An 18,625-nucleotide genomic window follows, 5' to 3' on the forward strand; every position below is an offset into this window, starting at 1 on the left:
CTTTCCTCTTCACTCGAACCACTTAGTTAGTTAGTTAGTTAGGAGGCGGCCGCTTTTCCCACTACCCAAGTATTCTAGTTCACTATACTCCTCGCGCTTGCTCAGCACGACCCTTCAGGGTCCACGCGAAACTGCTCAACCTCGGCCAGTGTAGCTTAGGCTATAAAACAAATGAATACCTACAAAGACCATGTAAGCGGTATACTATATTTCCCTCGAACCATCTTTGCTCTACTTTTTGGTAACACGTGCGTTACGTGCCCAACGTTTTTGTGAAACTGAGGTTGCCGCTGCGCGTCGACACACAGACTCAATGAAGGCTTGGCTTGACCGTCGCAATGTTGTTGTAGATGCATGTACTAAACAACACTACTTATGGTCGTGAAAATCATGAACCAGGCCCATATCACACAAAAATGAGGACACATATTTAAATGGAGACGAGCCCGTAATAGGTGACCGGCGTTTCGCAGTTGCCGCAAGGTACCATGGGTACTTTCACTTCCGGTTCGTCGCTAGCAGAATCATGGCGGCTGCGGCTGGGTCTGTAGCTGGCGAGCCCGATCTTCGAGACTCAACAGAGGGGATTGATTCTGCGCCATTACCTGCTGCTTGGTGAGTTATGAGTTTTCATACATCTGAGGTTACTACTATGGTGATGGTTAAACGAGCCTGTACGCGGAAACATCCATATCGAGACAGCGGGGGACGAGGGGTGCGGGAGTGTTTGCGCAAGCCTATTTCGCACGTCGGGTAAGCGTTCCGGGCTCAGTTCTTTTAGCTATGTTTTCCTTTGAGGCAGCGTTATTTAGTTGTGAATATTTATACCGTATCACGGACTGAAATCAGTGTCGAAATGGAAGTTCTGAAACTCGTTTAGCTGCAACACCCGATCGGTGCCTTGACGCGCTTTAATCGCGCTCCGAAGCGCTGCCGTAACTGGCGTCGTGAAACTTGGTGTCATAAACTCGCCGTAGTACTCGCCCGCCGTCGCGACCGTCTCAAAGCGTGAAAACGGGCGTCGTGATATGCTTGCCGTACTCGTAAGGTTGACAACAATTTTGGGCGTCATATCATCACCGTACTACTCGCTGACATGCTCGCTCGCCGTCGAATCGGGGGTCGTGAAATCACTGTACTTCTCACTCGCCGTCATGGCCATCTCGCGAGGCGAAGAGGGGCGCAGTGATATGCGTGTCGTAATCGTAAGGTCGACAACAAAATCGGGCGTCTTGAAATACCCGCAATACACGCTCACCGTCGCGACGGGCGCGACGGCGAGCGTGTAGTATGGTGATTTTAAGACTAACATCACGACGCCAGCCCTCTGAAGGATGTGTGAGCAGCGTGCGATTGCAGAATCCCGTGGTTCTTTTACTCCAGCGTATGCGATCACTCGCACTAAGCGTGTCCGTGTGGTTATCACGATCACACCGAATGCCCTTATAATGGTAGCGAATAACAGAACGTTCATAAACGTGTGCTACGAACTACCACTTCGTTTCCACGAGATACGTCCGTCTGCTTGTATATATATGTACCAGAGTAGGGTGACGATAAGGTTAATGTGGTTAGAATTTGTTTGCCAAGGTTTTGTTGGATGCCCTTATAACATTTTGTACAGTGAAAGCGACAAAGCTCATTTGCTTTATCATTTTGTTTATTTCTTATTCCAGCGAATCCAGTTCTGGTTTCGACTTAGAGAAAAGTCGAAACCAGATTTATGCGGAAGGGGAAGGACTGCGGCCCCCAATCACCTACGAGCACATCTGTGCGTACTTCGTCGACAAGCTGTGCTGGGATGGCGACACCGTGAGGGCCTTCAAGACTGTTCAGGCTTTTCAGTATGTGAAATCTGGTAAGTACTACATGTTGCTTAACGATAATACTTATCGCAGGAGTTGTGTGCAGCATGGTCCAATGTGCGTGCACAAGAGCGTGACTTTCAGCTTTATTTACCATTCACAAGTGCTGGTGAAAGAAACGCAATCTGAGAGCCACTACTTGCTCCCACACCTTTGCTGCACACAACTTGTGAGGCAGAGTATAGAATGAGCATGCTAACCGTACCCCATACGTAGTCTAAAAAGTGTAATGTGCGCCTGTGTAGAGAAAACAGGAAGTTGACAACTTTTCAGTGACAAATAAATTTGAATATAAGTTGCTGATAATGAATCACACCATGAAAGTAAAAAACACGAAGAGGGTCAGGCAGACAAATATTTCAAAAATGGAAAGGTTTGTGTGTGTTTGTATTTTTTGTGTGTTATTCTTTCATGGTATGGTTCATCTTCAATCAATGCGTTCATCTCACCTGCAAGTTGTTAATGACATTATACATGCCCTATACATTCACATAGTCACAGGAGACACCGGTTATAAAATATACTGTATAGATGTCATATCACTTCTAATGGGGGAAAAGTTTACAGAAAAGAAATATGTCCCAATGTTTGCCAATGTAACTAACAGCCATATCAGTCAGTGCCACACCACTAACACAGATTAAGTACAGTTAATGATTAATAGGGCTTGCAAGCTCCCCCATGCCTATAGCCAGAGCATTAATTATTCTTTTCCTAGTCCTTGCCTGCTCCTGCCAACCTAGATGCTCACTCTCCTACACTGCGGAAAAAAAATCCTTCCTACACTACTGCCCTAGATAATCTGTGTACTCAAAACCTAGCCGTCTGAGAAGTGTCTGATTCTATGTGAAGTGAGGCAAGCATGTGCCATTCATACGAATGCTGGAAATGGTGTCGCCCAGAAGGAACAGCATGAGGTGCCAGTTCACATCGTGCCGCTGAGTGGCCACACTCTCTTTAATCCATAATCCAGTCGTCTTTGGTTTGCAAATCTGCAGCTCTGGCTTGAACCATGGTTTCTGTTTTGCAGGAAAAGTTAATGGAATCAAGGTGGCACAACTGGAGAGCGGAATATCGATCGTGAAAGGTGAAGTGAGCCCGTCCCAGCGAATGGGAAAGCCGTACACCTCCTGGATAGGCGTGAGGCCATCTGGGGAAATCCTGGATGCCCAGTGCACCTGCATGGCTGGGTAAGACTGCATGCATTACCTGAACACTTTTCAGTTGTGTTCAACAGCACTATAGAATGGCCAAACACTATTATGAGCCGCAAGTATTTTATGTGAAACCTAAAATTGCAGTAGCGCTACTGAAATCTGGCAAACAATTTCACGGTTCAGTAAAGCTTGGCATGATTTTAATCGTAAGATTAGTGCCGTCTAATGAGTAGGTGAAGGTAACTTAGTGCGTACCATAGCCAACTTATAAAATACATAACCAAAAATTTTTATGCAGTGAGGGTGCTTCAGTCTTGCGATATGACAAGTAATGTCTCATGTATTGATTCGGTCAAACATTTTATTTTCTTAGCTCAGAAAGAATGTTTCATTTTTAGGAACACTGAACGCATTTTGAATTGGTTGCCCCTAACTCTGACATGGAGGCATTAACCATGGCTTGCTGCATGCTTATGCTAGAGGCAGAGTGGCTGAATCACATATTTTTCCATTCAAGTGTGCCTTGTAAATTACACGTCTGCAGGCTGGGACGAGTCTGTAGCCACGCTGCTGCTGTCTGCTTCGCAATTGACTTCTGGACCCAAGAGGCCTTGGAGGAGGAAGCACCGACAGACCTCCCGTGCAAGTGGGTGAAGCCTACCCTGAAAAAGGTACGCATCATTATGCACGTTAGGCTCTGAAAGCAAACTCGAGTAGTTTTATCAATGTACTGTCATATCCGCACTTATTTATTTGCAGGTAGTCCCGAAAGTGTCCAAGGACATCGTGTACGTGCGCCACAGGTGTGATACGCAGGAGAATGCGTGTCCTCGAGAGCAGGAACTACCCAAGCTGAATGGGACGCCAAACATTGAGGAGTTTCTAGGAAAACTCGAAATGGTGAGCAAAGTGCTACCTTGCCAGCGATCAGTGCTCATTCATAAGCATCATACTAAGTTCTCATCGCTTTCAAAAAGAGCAAACCTAAAACCGGACTCATTATGCATATACACATTACGAAAAACTGTCTGCAGACGGATTCAAATGCAAATCACCATAACGCCCGTGTAGAAGTGATTTGTCTGAACTCTCTTTAAACTGTCTGAGCTTATCATGTGGCAACAATTTAAACTAAAAGGATGGGAGGGAACATTTTAATCACAAATGTGAGCGACTCACGTTCTAATGCTGCCTGCAGGTCTTTTGTATGATCTAGTCTGACACCGACTTGGGCAGATTCAAAAGTGTTTGCTCACAATCCAGCGAAGGTTTATTGCGGCTAACGGTGGCCTAAAGGTTTTGGTGCTCATGAAGAAAACTCCAAGCGGTTGAAATTAGTCATGAAATTTGCTAAAACTTGCGAAATGAGTCCTAAAAAAACGTTTCTTTCTAAGCAACAGCGTGATGTTTAAAGGGTAATTACTTTGTTCAGGTGATACCAACTGCAAGAGTGTTCACGTTGACCGGATGCCGGGCAAGGCCAGAAGACCCTCCGCAACCACAGCAGAAAGCTCGGGAATTCACATTGACCCTGGAGCAGCCACTCTGCGAATTCAACCTCAAGGAGCTGAACTCCCGAGGCTGTGTGAGCCAAAATGTTCAAGAGCTATCGGAGTTCCTTATGAGTAACTTGTCAGTGACAGAGTATGAAGCAAACCGCATAGAGGTTGCAACGCGCGGCCAGCAAGGGTGTCCCGCATGGTTTAGGCACCGCAAGGGTCGTATTACGGCGTCCATTTTTAAAGATGTATGTCTGTCTAAGCGGGTCAAGTGTGCCACACTGGTGAACAAAATGCTGAAGCCACGTCCACTGAATACCCCTGCCGTGCAGTACGGTATCAGAACCGAGCCCGAGGCAAAAAGGAGATTGTTAGGGTATCTCAGCGCATCGCACACCAATGCAAGGCTTGAGGATTGCGGTCTGATGATTCACCCGGACTATCCCTTTTTTGGGTGTAGCCCAGATGCAGTGTTTTACTGTGACTGCCATGAACCGGCCTTGGTAGAACACTGCGAGCCAAAGGACCTGCTAGAGGCGGGAAAGCAAATGTCAGACTTTTGTTTTACCAAAGAAGGGACCTTGAAGTTGACACATGCGTATTACTACCAGGTTCAAGCACAGCTCCATTTGAACTTAAAGGGAATTTCGACCTGCTTTTTCTATTACCATCTGCCAAAGGGACAAGGACCCATCCTGAGGATCGTAAGAGATGAGGCATTCATGGACACCAACATAGAGAGCCTAAACAGTTTCATGCGCGAGATTATTCTTCCAAGAATGATCCTGATGTAATCTACGTCATGTGAAGTTAAAGGGGTCGTGAAGAGATTTGATTGATTGTAGGGTTTAACGCGCCGACGCAACGCAGGCAATGAGGCGCGCCGTAGTGGAGGGCTCCGGATTAATTTTGACCACCTGGGGATCTTTAACGTGCGCCGAAATCTCGTACACACGGGCATTTTTGCTTTTCACCTCCATCAGAAAAGCGGCCGCCGCGGCCGGGAATCGAACCCGCGACTCGTGCTCAGCAGCGCAACGCCTTAGCCACTGAGCCACCGCGGCGGGTTCGTGAAGAGATTTAACGCGGGGAGTGGTGCAGGCAGAAGTAACCACGTTTAAGTAAACTGAGTGTAAAGTAAACGTCACTGCTAGTTGCGCTGCCGACCGACAATGTGCGCATGTGTGCAATTTTCTCTTCACGACCCCTTTAACCTGTTGCATTTTTTTTCGTACCATTACTGACAAATGTGACAGTTTTGAGGTCTGTTCAGTCATTTTATGTGTGCAATCGCCCTCAAGTAGAAAGGGAAGGGGTCCTTATACCTGTATAGTTCGTTGCAGTGGCCCTATCATGTTTATTATAATGCACATTTGCTAGTTCATTGAATATATTGTTACTTCATGAGCAAGATTTGGATGATCCACTCTGTCATTAAACGGTGTTTAAAACTTATGTTTACTCGTTGGTTGTTCTTACCATTCTTCACCAGTGTTGGGGAAAGGTTGGTCAGCCCAGCCACCACCACAATGATTTCGTCGTAGAACTTGACGAGTGTGTGCGGCACAGTTCCGGTCATTATTTTCCATTTCTTAAGGTGGCCAATGGATCTTTCTACGATTATCCGGGACGATGAAATTCTCCTAGAGTTGGTCACCTCCCGTTCCAACAGCTGCTGTCGGTTCTTCGTGAAGCTGGCGGTGACTAGCTGCACGTTCCTTTCGAAAAATTCTTCATGCAACAAGAATCCCCTGTCAGCCAACACCTGGTCCCCAGGCTCGAGTAGGTCCATAAATCCTGAAAAAAAGTTTAATGTTTCCCTCACTAACTAGCCGACTATACGACCGAAAAAGTGGGGTGTACTAAAACAATAATTACCGCTGGCAATGGTGAGCTCCTTGTCTGAGACCCTCCCTCCGCACGCCCTCGAGACAAACACCACTGCTCCATGGGGGTTGACAGCCACAAGGTACTTGAGAGTGGAATTTTGTTCATAGTTGCTCCACACGATCTGCTGCGTGTTCATGTTAAGAGGCCTAAAAGAAAACATGTATTCCTGTTGCATACTGCAAAAACTAAATTCAAGAATAGCTAGTCTTTTTTTTTTAAGATTTTCAGTTTTACCTTAAGAAGTATACGTTACGCAGCTTCAGTAGGTAGCAAACCAAGGTGAAGGCACTTCCCCAAAATACACTTTCATGCAGCATAACCTTGCCTCGAAACGGACACTTCGGTGCAGTCAATGACAGCTCGCAGCTTGGAGAAGTGCTTCTGCTCTTTCAACGTGAGCCAGCTTTGAGCTACTTCAGGGCTTGGAAAAACAATCAGGCCCCGACAGAGCTGCGTCATAGCTGTCAGCCAGACCCGGAAAGCTCGACTTGTCGTCCTAGGAGAGACCTCAAAGCGGTAGGCCAGATCTTGAAAGGACATGTTGTGCCTCAGCTTCATCAGGAACATTAGCAGCTGAGCGCCCGTTGGGAAACTTTTTCGGGCAGCAGGCATGAGGGGTGTGAGCGTGCTCAAGATGAGCATAAAAAGGACCTTTGTTATGCCTGCAAGGTGTAATACGTTGATCTGACATAACAAAATACAAACAAGACATACTAGTGTATAGTTCGTGCAGTGAGCCACTGACACATCAAGCGATAGTAAAATTTAGAACACGTACTTTTATGAATGAATTTAATGAAAGAACAATAGTCAAGTTTACCAGCAGGCGTTAATTTTCACACCTTGGGGTGGACACTACGCCTGCTAGTGTGGGGAACGGGAGAAGGGAGGCAAGGGAGAAAGCAGTTAAAATATTAAGAAGGGAGAGAAAAAACGCGAACACACACAAACACCGGAAGGAATCCGCAGTCGGTCACTGGCGCAGCACTTTCTGCAAACTGAGAAGGCAATCCTGCTGTGATGTTATTGTTTACTCCAAAAAGTAACATTGGATTCACAGAAAAGAAGCAGTAAGGTATGTATAACGAAGCTAGTGAAGTTACCTGCATAAAAAAGCACCACATCGTCACGCATGGTAGTAATGTCCTTGTCCAGCTTCTGCTTGTTCCGCATTGCTTCAAGTTTAATCTTCAGCGAAGAAACTTCTCCTTTAAGAGTCTTCGTTTCCTCCATGAGGTGGGTGCAGTTTGTGCAGCGAGCAGAAACGGGCTCTGTCTGCACCTCCACACTCAGTGTGGAGATGCATCTGAAATAAATTAAAGGTCGTTGCTGAGACATGAACAAAGTAACTGCAATACGCACGACATGTAACATACGCTGGCAAGCTGGTCTCCACACGCTGTTGGCACTCCATAGTCTGCTCAGAATCCTCAACATTGGACGTGTTTGCTTGTGCAGGTGGCACTTGAGGTGCTGCCCGAGCTTGCTGTAGCGCCAATGATCGCTTTGCAGACACCAGCATGTGGCGTTGGTAGCTGGAAAAATGAATTACAGGGAAATCGAGAATTTTGTTGACAATGAGCTTCAAATAAAAGTGTTAACTACCTTTTTGTCTTTTTTTCGGACTGCCGCATTGTTGTAGCGTCGTGGGAAAAGAGGGACGGGATGTAGTATACGTGGTTGGGATCAGTGTTTGGTGATCCTACATAAAGAAAGGCACATGAAATCAAGACAATAAATGAACCAAGCACATTACTTAACAGACTGGGAACAGTCGCGCGATTCTAGAATCTACGTGCTACGCAATCGCACAAAAATATCTGGATAAGACGGGCGGGCCTCTAAGTGTTTTTTTTTTATATAGGAAAGTGGTCTTTGGCAAAAGTCTACAGCCAACCACGGGTTAAACGAAGCGGGCCTGCGACCCGTGCAGCCACGAGGATTTCGAGAACGAGTGCTCTTCATTCAATCTTAAGTTGATCTCGAATCGAGAATAACGATTGGTTGTGGGGTTTAACGCGCCGACGCAGCGCAGGCGATGAGGCGCGCCGTAGTGGATGGCTCCGGATTAATTTCGACCAACTGGAGATCTTTAACGTGCACAGAAATCTCCAACACACGAGCGTAAAAGCGGCCGCCGCGGCCGGGATTCCATACCGAATCGAGAATAACAAACGCCGAGGTAGCAGGGCCATGCACACAACGGGAGTGAGCCCGCTCCGGCAACGCGCACTGCCGCAGACAAATATTTTTCAAAGGGTAAACAAAAGCGTTAGAGTTTGGCTATGTTTGATCACCACTTTTCATTACACACAGTTCATACATAGCACTCGTCCGCGTGAACGCGCACTTGTTTGTTAATAACAATCCCCGGTCGATATCGAAGACGGCATGTACTCTTTGATACGAAAAATACGCAACGCTCACTTCTACCGCTACTCGACTTTTCGATGTGTTAATAGCTCAGAAATCGTTGTTTCATGCGACTCCTACTTGAAGGAAAACAGAATAAGGCACTACTAACCTGTAACGAAATGGGCCTCGCACAGACGGGCTCCAACGCTTGGTTGCCACAAGTCGCCTCGCTGCGTCGCTCGCTTCACAGCGACAGCCCATCGCAGGTTCCGTTCTTTGTTCCACGGGAACCGAACATCTTATTACCTTTCTGGCTTGCGTTCGAACAACCTACTGCGGAGCAATGAACCTTTTTTTTTTTTGTGGTAGAACGCAGCTGCAGCTCACGCGGCACGGTTCTCAACGAGCCGCTGCTGCCGCTGCATCCCCGCACGAACCGGAAGCGCAAAATCACGTGATATTAGTCATCCGGTGACGACACCTCCGGTCAAAACGCCGGTCACCTATTCTCTGCTTAAGTTGTTCACATCACGGAGATGAGAATTAACAAAATATTCGGCCCGTTCTTAAATAAAAAGGTAAAACACTTCCCCCACCTCCCCGAAGGGAATCTTGCAGAAATGCGAATGCATTGGGTGCACCGATATATTTTTCCGAGCGCAGCGAGCGGAGAGAGGGTACGCGGAGAGGAGAGAGAGACCCGCGCAACACGCCCGCCCCGCGCGCGAGCTCTCTCCTCCGAGCTCCGCGATGCGAGCGCCCTCACACGCCCGCGCGCGCTTCTCCTCTCCCCTTACCCTCCGCTGCTCCGCCACCTGCTCCGGTTGCTAGGCGCGCCACAGCTGTTGCTAGGGGCGAGCAGGAGAGAGATAACACCTGCGTGCGAACGCCGTACGCGCGACAACCCCCGACTAAGAAATGCATTCGCATTTAAAACACGCGAAGCTTGAAGGTAAACAGATAGGGTTGTTTGTATTCGTGTAAAAGCCGATTTCACGCAATTTTTACAGTGCGAACATGATTGGAGGCTCGGGTTGTATACGATATCTCCCCGAATGTACTTTTCAAAGTACTGACTTGCACAATCCGGCGCTCATGGTCCGCCACTCTCAGCCAATACTTTCTTAAAGCAAGCTCCACAAACGCAGCCTTCGAACTGATTGGGTATTGGCATGACTCAACCGCTCTCTACTCTTGGCGGTCAAATGCTGCACTGACATTGTTGTGCCTAGGTAACGGAAGCTGTGTTATCGAGATAATTTTCCCCCAGCTGAGGCACGTTCAATAACCGCAGAGGTCTCGAATGGAGACCGACGGGTTGCGCATGCAGATGATGAGGTAGGTAACCACTTGAGGCATTTTTTGCGAAAGGAGCCAGATCCTCGGAACTGAGTAGGATAAAACTGCAGTGACAAGAAAAGCTACAGAAATTTCCCCTAAAAAATTGGTTGCAAGAAAACAGTTGAGATAACGCCCTGAAAACCTGTACGCACATCGTAGTTCGTATCGAGAAGGAGCCAGATCCTGTTGTCTCGCGGATCAGAAGCCAAATCCATTTGCCTAATGGGAGTTTCCTTTTAACTTGACTGTTCAGACTGTTTCGATGGTATTTTCGGAAGTTTTTTTGCATTTCGAAGCTGGCTTATTATGAATTTATGCCACAATTAGAAGATCGGCGAAAGATGTGTCCCCAGATGGCAAAGACGAAGTGAACCGAAGAATGGAACGAAATGAAACTGTGTGATCGGAAACAATGCGTTCATTTTGTCTTACACATCCCTAGGAAATATTTTGGCTATATTTATTTTTTAATCCCATATTTACCTTTTAAAGGGACACTGAAGTGATATGTAAACATTGCGGGATTACTAACGCAAATTCTAGTCCGGAGTTCCCAGGCCATGTTTCGACCACTCTGGGCGCGTTTACGCGATTTTATTTAGTAGAAACATTAATTCGAAAATCCTGTCCTCCTCTCTTTACGCTCGCCCATTTTCTGTGGCGTTTTCGTGTGACGTCGGGAGGAGCCGAGCTCGCAATTGGCTGCGCTACTTACTGCACGGCTCCCCGGCCTTCAGACAGAGTCAGTCGGCCCAGCCTTTCGTCCGCCGGCCGCCGACGGGTCGTCGCAATTCGTTCGCTCAGTTGAAACGAAGCCAGGACACGTTTGTGAAGGAAGAATGTGCCTTTCTTTACTTGGTTAGTTTGTACACTGTATCTAGCTCAAAGTCAAGGTCGCTTCACACAAGCGCTGCACAAGCGCACATGCGACGCTTCGCTGACTGGTACGCCAGTAGGAAAATATAAGGCCTCTTGAAGGGGTAGAAGAGTCAGCGAAGTCAATATAGGTACTAAGGAAATAAAATCAACTGATATTTTTACCTTACAGCGTAAAACTACGGTGCGGGAAGCACTTGCCAGCAGCACGACTACGCATCTGCGAACGCTTTTCCGTCTAAGAAATGCAATTGCTAGACGTGAGATATTGTGGAAACTTGGGGGATGCTTACTGCACGAGCGCAAAACAACTAATAGTCACCTAAGCTGCTTGGAATGCTAAAACTAAATAAACGTGTAAACTGGTTATACATTATATACCTTATATTTCCAAGTTCCGCAGCGTGCGCCCGTTGCCGAGTTGTTCGAGGCGCTAGGAATGCCAGCGCAAGTGTTTTGCAAGTCACAAGGTCGAATCCCCGCGGGTACGTGCTTTTTTTTTTATAGGTTAACTTTTTCGTTTTCTGCCGATGTTTTCTATACTGAGTTCACCTTTTTTTGGCCGCAACGTTCATTGCTCCACGAACTAGTTTACAGAACGCGCGCAGGCTGGCACTGGCGCGCTAGCGAGTTCTCGTTGGCGTGCTGTTTCCATAAGCACCGACTGCTTGCGGGCAATGGGCACAGGCCAGAATCAACAGACCCTTGGCCTCGTGCGAACACGCTTTTTACGATACAGGCATGAGTGAGGCAAGCTCCAAATATAGGGGAAAAGCGCATGGCATTTGAGCGTTTGCGGGGACGCGGAGGGCGTTCATGCACTGCGTAGGCCTCGGTAGTGAATGCTGCGATTCCAAGCCGTGCTGGGAGGCTTATCTTATGCATTTTACAGCCGACAACACGGCAGAAGCACGGTACAATGATTACTGAGATATTGAGAATGCCCATCCAACAAAGCCATTGGTTGTGTTTTACAGAACCGAAACCGAAACTTGTTTGATTGCTAACCTTGGGCATTGTCCAATCACGGTGCCCCCTCCTCCCAACGTCACAGCCTTAGTTGGTGCGGCCGCCGCAAACCGCGCATGGTAGTTTTTCTTGTGTCGTGCTTTGTAAAATAATTACCGATTTTTGAACCGGATAAACGATGAAAAGTGTGCTAATTTGAGCCAGTCTACGCAGTGCAAGCAAAAACGGGAGCTTGACAAATTCACTTCAGTGTCCCTTTAAATGCCGCAGACTTATCAAATCAAGTTAGGCGGAACAGCACCCTCATAATATACCATCATGCACCTCCCACTCCCCCCTTTTTTTTTCTCTTTCGGTATTCCGTGGAGGCGCGTGTATGATAAAATCCGCAAGGAATTGATCGAGTCCTTGCTATTAGCATGACCTTTTTATCGGGGTAATGACGTGTGCCATTTCTTCATATGTTCTAATGAATCCGCACCAAATACTCCCTTCTAAGAGCTTCCTTCGGCGGCAGGCTTAAGCAAATGAATTTTTTTTTTCGTAACAGGTGATCGCTGTTGCACGTGATATTCTCCTCTGAGCTTTTCCTCCTCCATCATTACAACCTCCTAGTAGTGACCAACACGCCTTTGTAGTTTGCTGTCTGAGTATTACCTCTAAACCCCAGAATTTCAGGAAGGCGGATATCTACCTGATATGTAGTTGGATAGATGCATCACATTCTAACACGATGTGTCCAATCACTTTTGTTTCTATTCGACAGACCACACATTTTGAGTGTGCTTCCTTACATAGCTCTTCGTTCTCAAACAACCTACTCTAGCTATAAAGAAACTGACCTACGATTGTACTTCCTTGTAACGAGAATTTCGAAGGCAGCTGTTGAGATGTTATTTATTGCGGTGATACTACATTTTTTTTGCCACGATATATGCCGCCAAATCAACCCGAAACCAAAGACAACCGCAACGAAAATCGCAACTGGCTGTCGAATAACCGCTTCTACAAGCCCTATTGAACCTACGAGTCCTCCCCCCTCTCTTCGGAGAAACTTATTTTACGGCGCTCACGAACAGCGTACCACATACAATTCCTTCGTGGCGCGCTGGGCCGTTTTCACACTACGCGTTACCTTAACAGCGAACCCCTCCCTATGAATTTTCCCTTGCGTCAGAACATCGTAGTTGTGTAGAAACTCAATCGGAGGCGAAACTTGTCCGAATTTGCATTCGATAAGGACTTCGTTACTGCTTACGTTTTTTTCTGGGACTCAGAGGATTAGAGCGCATACTTGGCGCATTTAGCGGGGCCGTGGTTCAAATACGAGGTCGGGAAAGAACGTTTTTGCTTCCTCTCTGCCGTCTGCCCGAGATCTGCATAATTGGAGAGCTCCCATCCAAGACAAAGTCGAAGAGACCGGCAAAACCTGCTCGCTCATCACAACGGGAGAGTAAGAGTACTGATCCAAACTTTGCATTGGGTCGGGAAAAATTGGTGCAATGATAGTAAAAATAGACGAAGAAAATTGCACTAGAGTGCGAACTAGCGAGGATCTTCCGCCGCGCATTCGATAGGCGGCAGCCTTTCCGGAACTCATGCGAGATAGTTTTCACTTTTTCCTGCCTGTCTGGCGTGCGCGCGCGCGCGCGTGCGTGCACGTACCACACATTCGCGAGCGGCGTACAGCAGCCCGTACGCACAGCGTCGCGTCTTGATAGCCACGAGCTATTTTTTTAGTGAGCGTGACTTAGTTGCGCCAAATTTTGCCGGAGTGTGACGTACGAGGACATTTGCGTGGCAAAATAGTTCGCATTCAATAAAGTCCCCTAGAAAATCAGACGAACCAGGGCCAGGATTGACAGCGTCCGTCACGCATGGCACATGGGTGGCAGACCCAGTCTTTCCGAATCGGGCAGACATTGCGGGCAACGGGCCCGAAGGAAAGCCGCGTAGGTCGACGGGAGAAGGCGATCCGAGACGACGCGGTCACAAGAACCGGGAGAATCTGAAGTAGCACGCCATCGACTACTCTGCAGGACAAAGAACGCTGAAACACGCTTTCGAAAATTCCGTGGGTCTGGTTTGCTACAACTCAGCTGAATAACCTATCGCTGCATCCTAGGGAGCAAATTTGACGAACAATGAGGCCCGCCGCAAGGTTTGACTTTAAAAATAAGATTACCTTCGCAGTATGAAGTATACACGCACTGCAAAACATCATTCCGGCGTTGAGTACAGACACATCACAGAGCACATTATCCAGAGCCTACGCTGCACACCGTCGTTAGCCTACATTGCTCTTCGGAAGTAATGATTTGTCATTGAGCTGCGCTGTAGTGAAGCGGAGGCGCCGGTGTTTAGAAGAGTGCGTGCACACGGAAAGGCGCACTTGTTCCACGTGCTGTCCCGTTCGGCGTAATAAGCAAGCAAGCAAGCAAGAAAGCGGACTTTTTTTTTGTTGTTGCCGCAAAATCTGATCTATCCCTGCCTTCAGCGAAAAATAAAATTGCCCATCCGGACATGCTTAGCTCGCAAAATTACCCTCCGTGTTGGCGTGGCGGCTAAAGCTAAAAGGAACTGCAGACTGTTGGTGAGTTAAGCCGCTGAGCAAATTTCGTGAATCTACTCCGCCACCTCTAAATCATCCGCCCCTTGTTCCTTCTTCGTGCTAGTGAGGGGTAGGATGGATCCTGCCTACTACTGCGCACCTTCTCGTTAGCGAGTTCATCCCACGGTTATCGAGGTCGTGGCGGCGGCAGTGGAGAAAAGATAAGACATGCCCCTCTCGAGAAAGGGAATCCCGGTCCTGATTGCGTTGAATAACACGCAATCTCCCTCTCAAGTCTCCCAATAAAAGTACCGTATCAGCCGCTTCACGCTCGCACGAGGACTGCACCGAGGAAGGCTGTTTATGAATACACATTTAATCCCACTCTATGTCCCTATAAATTCATTTAAAAACTTTTTAAGGAGGCGGACGGAATATTCTACGCTTTTGTTGTTGTTGTGCTGCCGCTCAGCCATAAGACACCGTATTCACAGCCCCTGATTGCAGAATGGCTCTGGTCTGTGCTAGTTGGTACATCTTCGATAGGAATCAGCTTGAAAAAAACGAACACAAAAGGAAGAGGGAGATGCACGACACACTGCTGACCCCTCATTGCCTTTTGTAGATGCTGCACGCATCCCTCCCCCATTCCCCGCCGCCCTCCTCCAAAAAAGAAAAAAAGAGAAACGACACGGTGGTGCAATTTATTGTTATTGAAAAACTTGGGGTGATATCACACTTAAATATGCTAAGTTTCGGATGCTGAACTCGTACGGCGACTTCCTTGCCGACGCGCAATTAAATCGGGCCCTGTCTTGCAGTAGCTTTCTGTTGTTGCGAAGAGGGCTCGGGACGTACGAGTTGATCAGTTTAATTTTCATCAATATTCGCATTGTGACTATCATATTGCTCACTTGCAGCGGCGAATCTGAGCGCCGCGCTTCAGCTGCGTTCTAGGTTTCGCGACCCTTTGGCAGGGCACGTACACTGCCCTGAAGAACCAGCCCCGTTCCCGTAAAACGTATCACGCTGAAGAGTTTCACTTGCCTTCGCAGTATGGGCAGCACTGCCCCTCCGGTGGATTTCGAGGATTCTTGCAGTTGACGTGGCAGTAGATCCGGGACTCTGTGATCACTCCGGACTGCAAGAGCGGAGGACGGAGAGTAAGCACTATGCACACTGTGGCCACTGAAGCAGAAGTGTTCGCAAGGGCCAACAACGCATACTCAGGTTGGATGCTCATTGTTTCCTGAGGTACAGACTGCAGACTTTTGAATCGGCCGGCATTACAACCGACGACAATCTCAATACCCATGCAAATTTATGTATCCTTTTATTTACTTTTGAACCTCGTCACTGACCTCCTTTTACCCTTTGATCAGCGCTCTAGACATTTCTTCATGCGTCCACTTCGCTAAAACGCATCTTGGTGACCGATAGCTGGGTCAAAAAAGCGGATTTTGCTAATGACAGCACCTGATATACATATGGGTGGAGTGAAAGATTTGATCTGCGCTGTGGCATCCCACGATACAGAGTGACACGCCATTGCATCGTGTAATTTCACTGCGTAGACCACATTTATGTCTCACATTGTACGCAGAGTCTCGCTATTGGTCCGCTTTGTCCCTTTGGCGGGTGTATTGTGGTGAAGCAGGCACGCAGGCGTTTTGAAAGTATGGTAATGGCGGCCGATATTAGCAATTGGTGGTAATAAAAAATTTTATGCACGTTAATTATCCACATAAAATCCTCAGTTAAAAAAAAAACAAAGAACAATGAGCTTTGTAAATCTTTTGATATCTTTTCTCCGAATGCGCGTAAACAAGGCGAAGGAAGAACAATAACTAACATGTCAATTTTCGCGACATCCTGCTACTTTTCGCGCCGGTGTTCCTTTGCGGACCCCGTAAAAAGACGGGACAAAGGAAGAGTAAAAAAACCTAAACTGCGAGGGTCAAATACTGCGTAAGACAGCAACTAACCTAACCTAAATGCCCGCAGTCTCGCTAACAAAACTGGACAGCTTGAAGCCCTTTTGTTATGTCACAGCCCACACTTGACCGTTGTTACGGAATCGTGGCTTCACAGCGAGATACCAGATGACAACTTAGTGCCGCCAGGTTACAAAATATTTCGAAGGGACCGGCCAACTAGAGGTGGCGGTGTAGCAGTAATCTTAAAGACTGGTATTAAAGCCTCCCTTGTTGCGCAATCGCCAGACACTGAAAGCCTATGCTTAAGGGTTTCTTTCGGGAACAGAGTTATCATTGTTATCGCTGTGTACAGACCACCTGATTCTGGTCCTGATTTTCTTGTGAACCTGCGATCCCATATGGCCTCTTTTAGTAACAATAAGCTTCTCGTCCTTGGGGATTTTAATCTGCCCAACTGGGACTGGGACCGCTTGAGAACAAAACCCGATTCTTGTCACAGTGATGATATTTTTGACATAATGCTTACACACAACCTTGTCCAAGTAGTTAAGCAACCAACACGAGTTTGTGGAAATTCATCCTCTATACTTGACCTCGTTATTCTGCCCAGATCTTTCGAAAAGTACGACGTCTCTGTCGAACACGGTTTCTCAGATCACAAAATTGTCTTTGTGTCAATTTTTCTTTTTTATAAAAATGTAATAAGTTCCCCAGTTCTCAGAAATGTGAAAAACTTTGCGAAAGCTAATGACACAGCAGTTATTGAGTATTTCGAAAATAACTGGTCTAATATCGCTGATTATGATGTTGAGCTCCTTTGGAATAAATTTAAACATATGTGTTTATTCTGCTTGCGAAATTTTGTACCCGATAAAGTTAAGAAGACCGCCAAATATACGCCCTGGGTATCTAGATCCATAATTCACCTTAAACGCAAAGCCAAGCGCTTGCGAAAAAAACGTATGTACAGCACCTCAACAGCTCTCCGAGATTCGTACTGCCCTCTCCAATGCTATTACTCGTGCCAAGAGTTTCTACTTTAACACTACTTTACCGAACTTCATAAGAGAGGAACCACAAAAATTCTGGAACTTTATTAGACAGCGCAAAGAAAACGTCACTGAAATTTCCTTCAACGGCTCTAAATTGACCAATCCTCGAGTCATCGCGAAACACTTTAATTTGTATTTTCATAGCGTATTTTCACAGTCTGAGTTGAAAGAAAGTAATACGGTAGCTTCCTATCCTGATGTTAATATAGTTTCGCACAATGGTGTCTTAAATATGTTACTCCGATTAAAAAACAAATCGACGCCAGGGCCCGATTGCATACCCAACGCATTTCTGCGGCGTTATGCGGAAACTGTGACGAAATTCCTTGTCCTTATTTTTGAATCTTCTCTTCATTCAGCCACGCTACCTTCTGATTTTAAAATAGCCCGTATCGTACCTATTCCCAAAAAAGGAGACCCACTCTTAATTCCTAGCTACAGACCCATATCTATGTTATCATCTGCCTGTAAGCTACTTGAGCACGTCGTTGCTACGTTCATAACGGAATTTTTAGATACCCATCAAATCCTCTCGCCATTTCAGCACGGGTTTCGCAAGGGATTCTCGACCATCACTCAATTACTTACAGTTGTTCACCACGCTTCTTCAATTCTAGATAAGAGAGGACAGGTTGACCTCATTCTCTTAGACTTCAGTAAGGCATTTGATCGCGTTCCACACGACAAATTAATCGACAAATTACTTCAAATTGGGCTTCCACCGTTCATATTTTCTTGAGTAACTGCCTATTTAACTAACCGCAGCCAGTACGTCGACATAAATGGAAGCACCTCTCCCCGTTACATCTGGCGTACCGCAAGGAAGTGTGCTAGGGCCTTTACTTTTTCTTATTTTTTGTAACGATATTGTTAATGTTATAAATAATCCGGTCCAAATACGTCTTTTTGCAGACGATTGCATCCTTTTTAACGAAATTAATAGCATCGAGGATCAGCTTGCGTTAAACTCAGCGTTAGAAAATGTTGCTTCTTGGAGCAAAACTTCTAACATGCAACTAAACCATGACAAAACAGTATACCTCCGAATGACTAGAAAGAAACACCCTTTGGAATTTACTTATTGTGCTAGTGACCAACCGCTAAAGCAAGTATATGAACACAAATATCTCGGC

At 46.7% G+C, this 18,625-nt stretch overlaps 1 protein-coding gene across 1 annotated transcript; it reads left to right on the top strand.

The window, feature by feature from the left end:
* Window positions 1-467: 467 nt before the first annotated feature.
* Window positions 468-5,804, top strand: LOC144172637 (uncharacterized). The gene is made up of 6 exons (XM_077701284.1): window positions 468-615; window positions 1,677-1,858; window positions 2,896-3,055; window positions 3,567-3,693; window positions 3,782-3,922; window positions 4,455-5,804. Exons 1-6 carry the CDS (start codon window positions 527-529, stop codon window positions 5,313-5,315), a joined length of 1,560 nt encoding a protein of 519 aa, XP_077557410.1. The 5' UTR covers window positions 468-526; the 3' UTR covers window positions 5,316-5,804.
* The last annotated feature ends 12,821 nt before the right edge of the window (window positions 5,805-18,625 follow it).

The sequence above is a fragment of the Haemaphysalis longicornis genome, unplaced genomic scaffold, assembly GCF_048455015.1.
Source record: "Haemaphysalis longicornis isolate Haplotype H1 unplaced genomic scaffold, Haemaphysalis longicornis Haplotype H1 scaffold_25, whole genome shotgun sequence".
NCBI lineage: Eukaryota > Metazoa > Arthropoda > Arachnida > Ixodida > Ixodidae > Haemaphysalis > Haemaphysalis longicornis.

What these genes read in the sequence shown, in the direction of transcription:
- LOC144172637 (XM_077701284.1), top strand. Translation starts at nt 527, where the DNA reads ATGGCGGCTGCGGCTGGGTCTGTAGCTGGCGAGCCCGATCTTCGAGAC. An exon ending in GCGCCATTACCTGCTGCTTG is followed by an intron (nt 616 to 1,676) that starts GTGAGTTATGAG and finishes TTCTTATTCCAG; the next exon opens with CGAATCCAGTTCTGGTTTCG. An exon ending in TGAAGCCTACCCTGAAAAAG is followed by an intron (nt 3,694 to 3,781) that starts GTACGCATCATT and finishes ATTTATTTGCAG; the next exon opens with GTAGTCCCGAAAGTGTCCAA.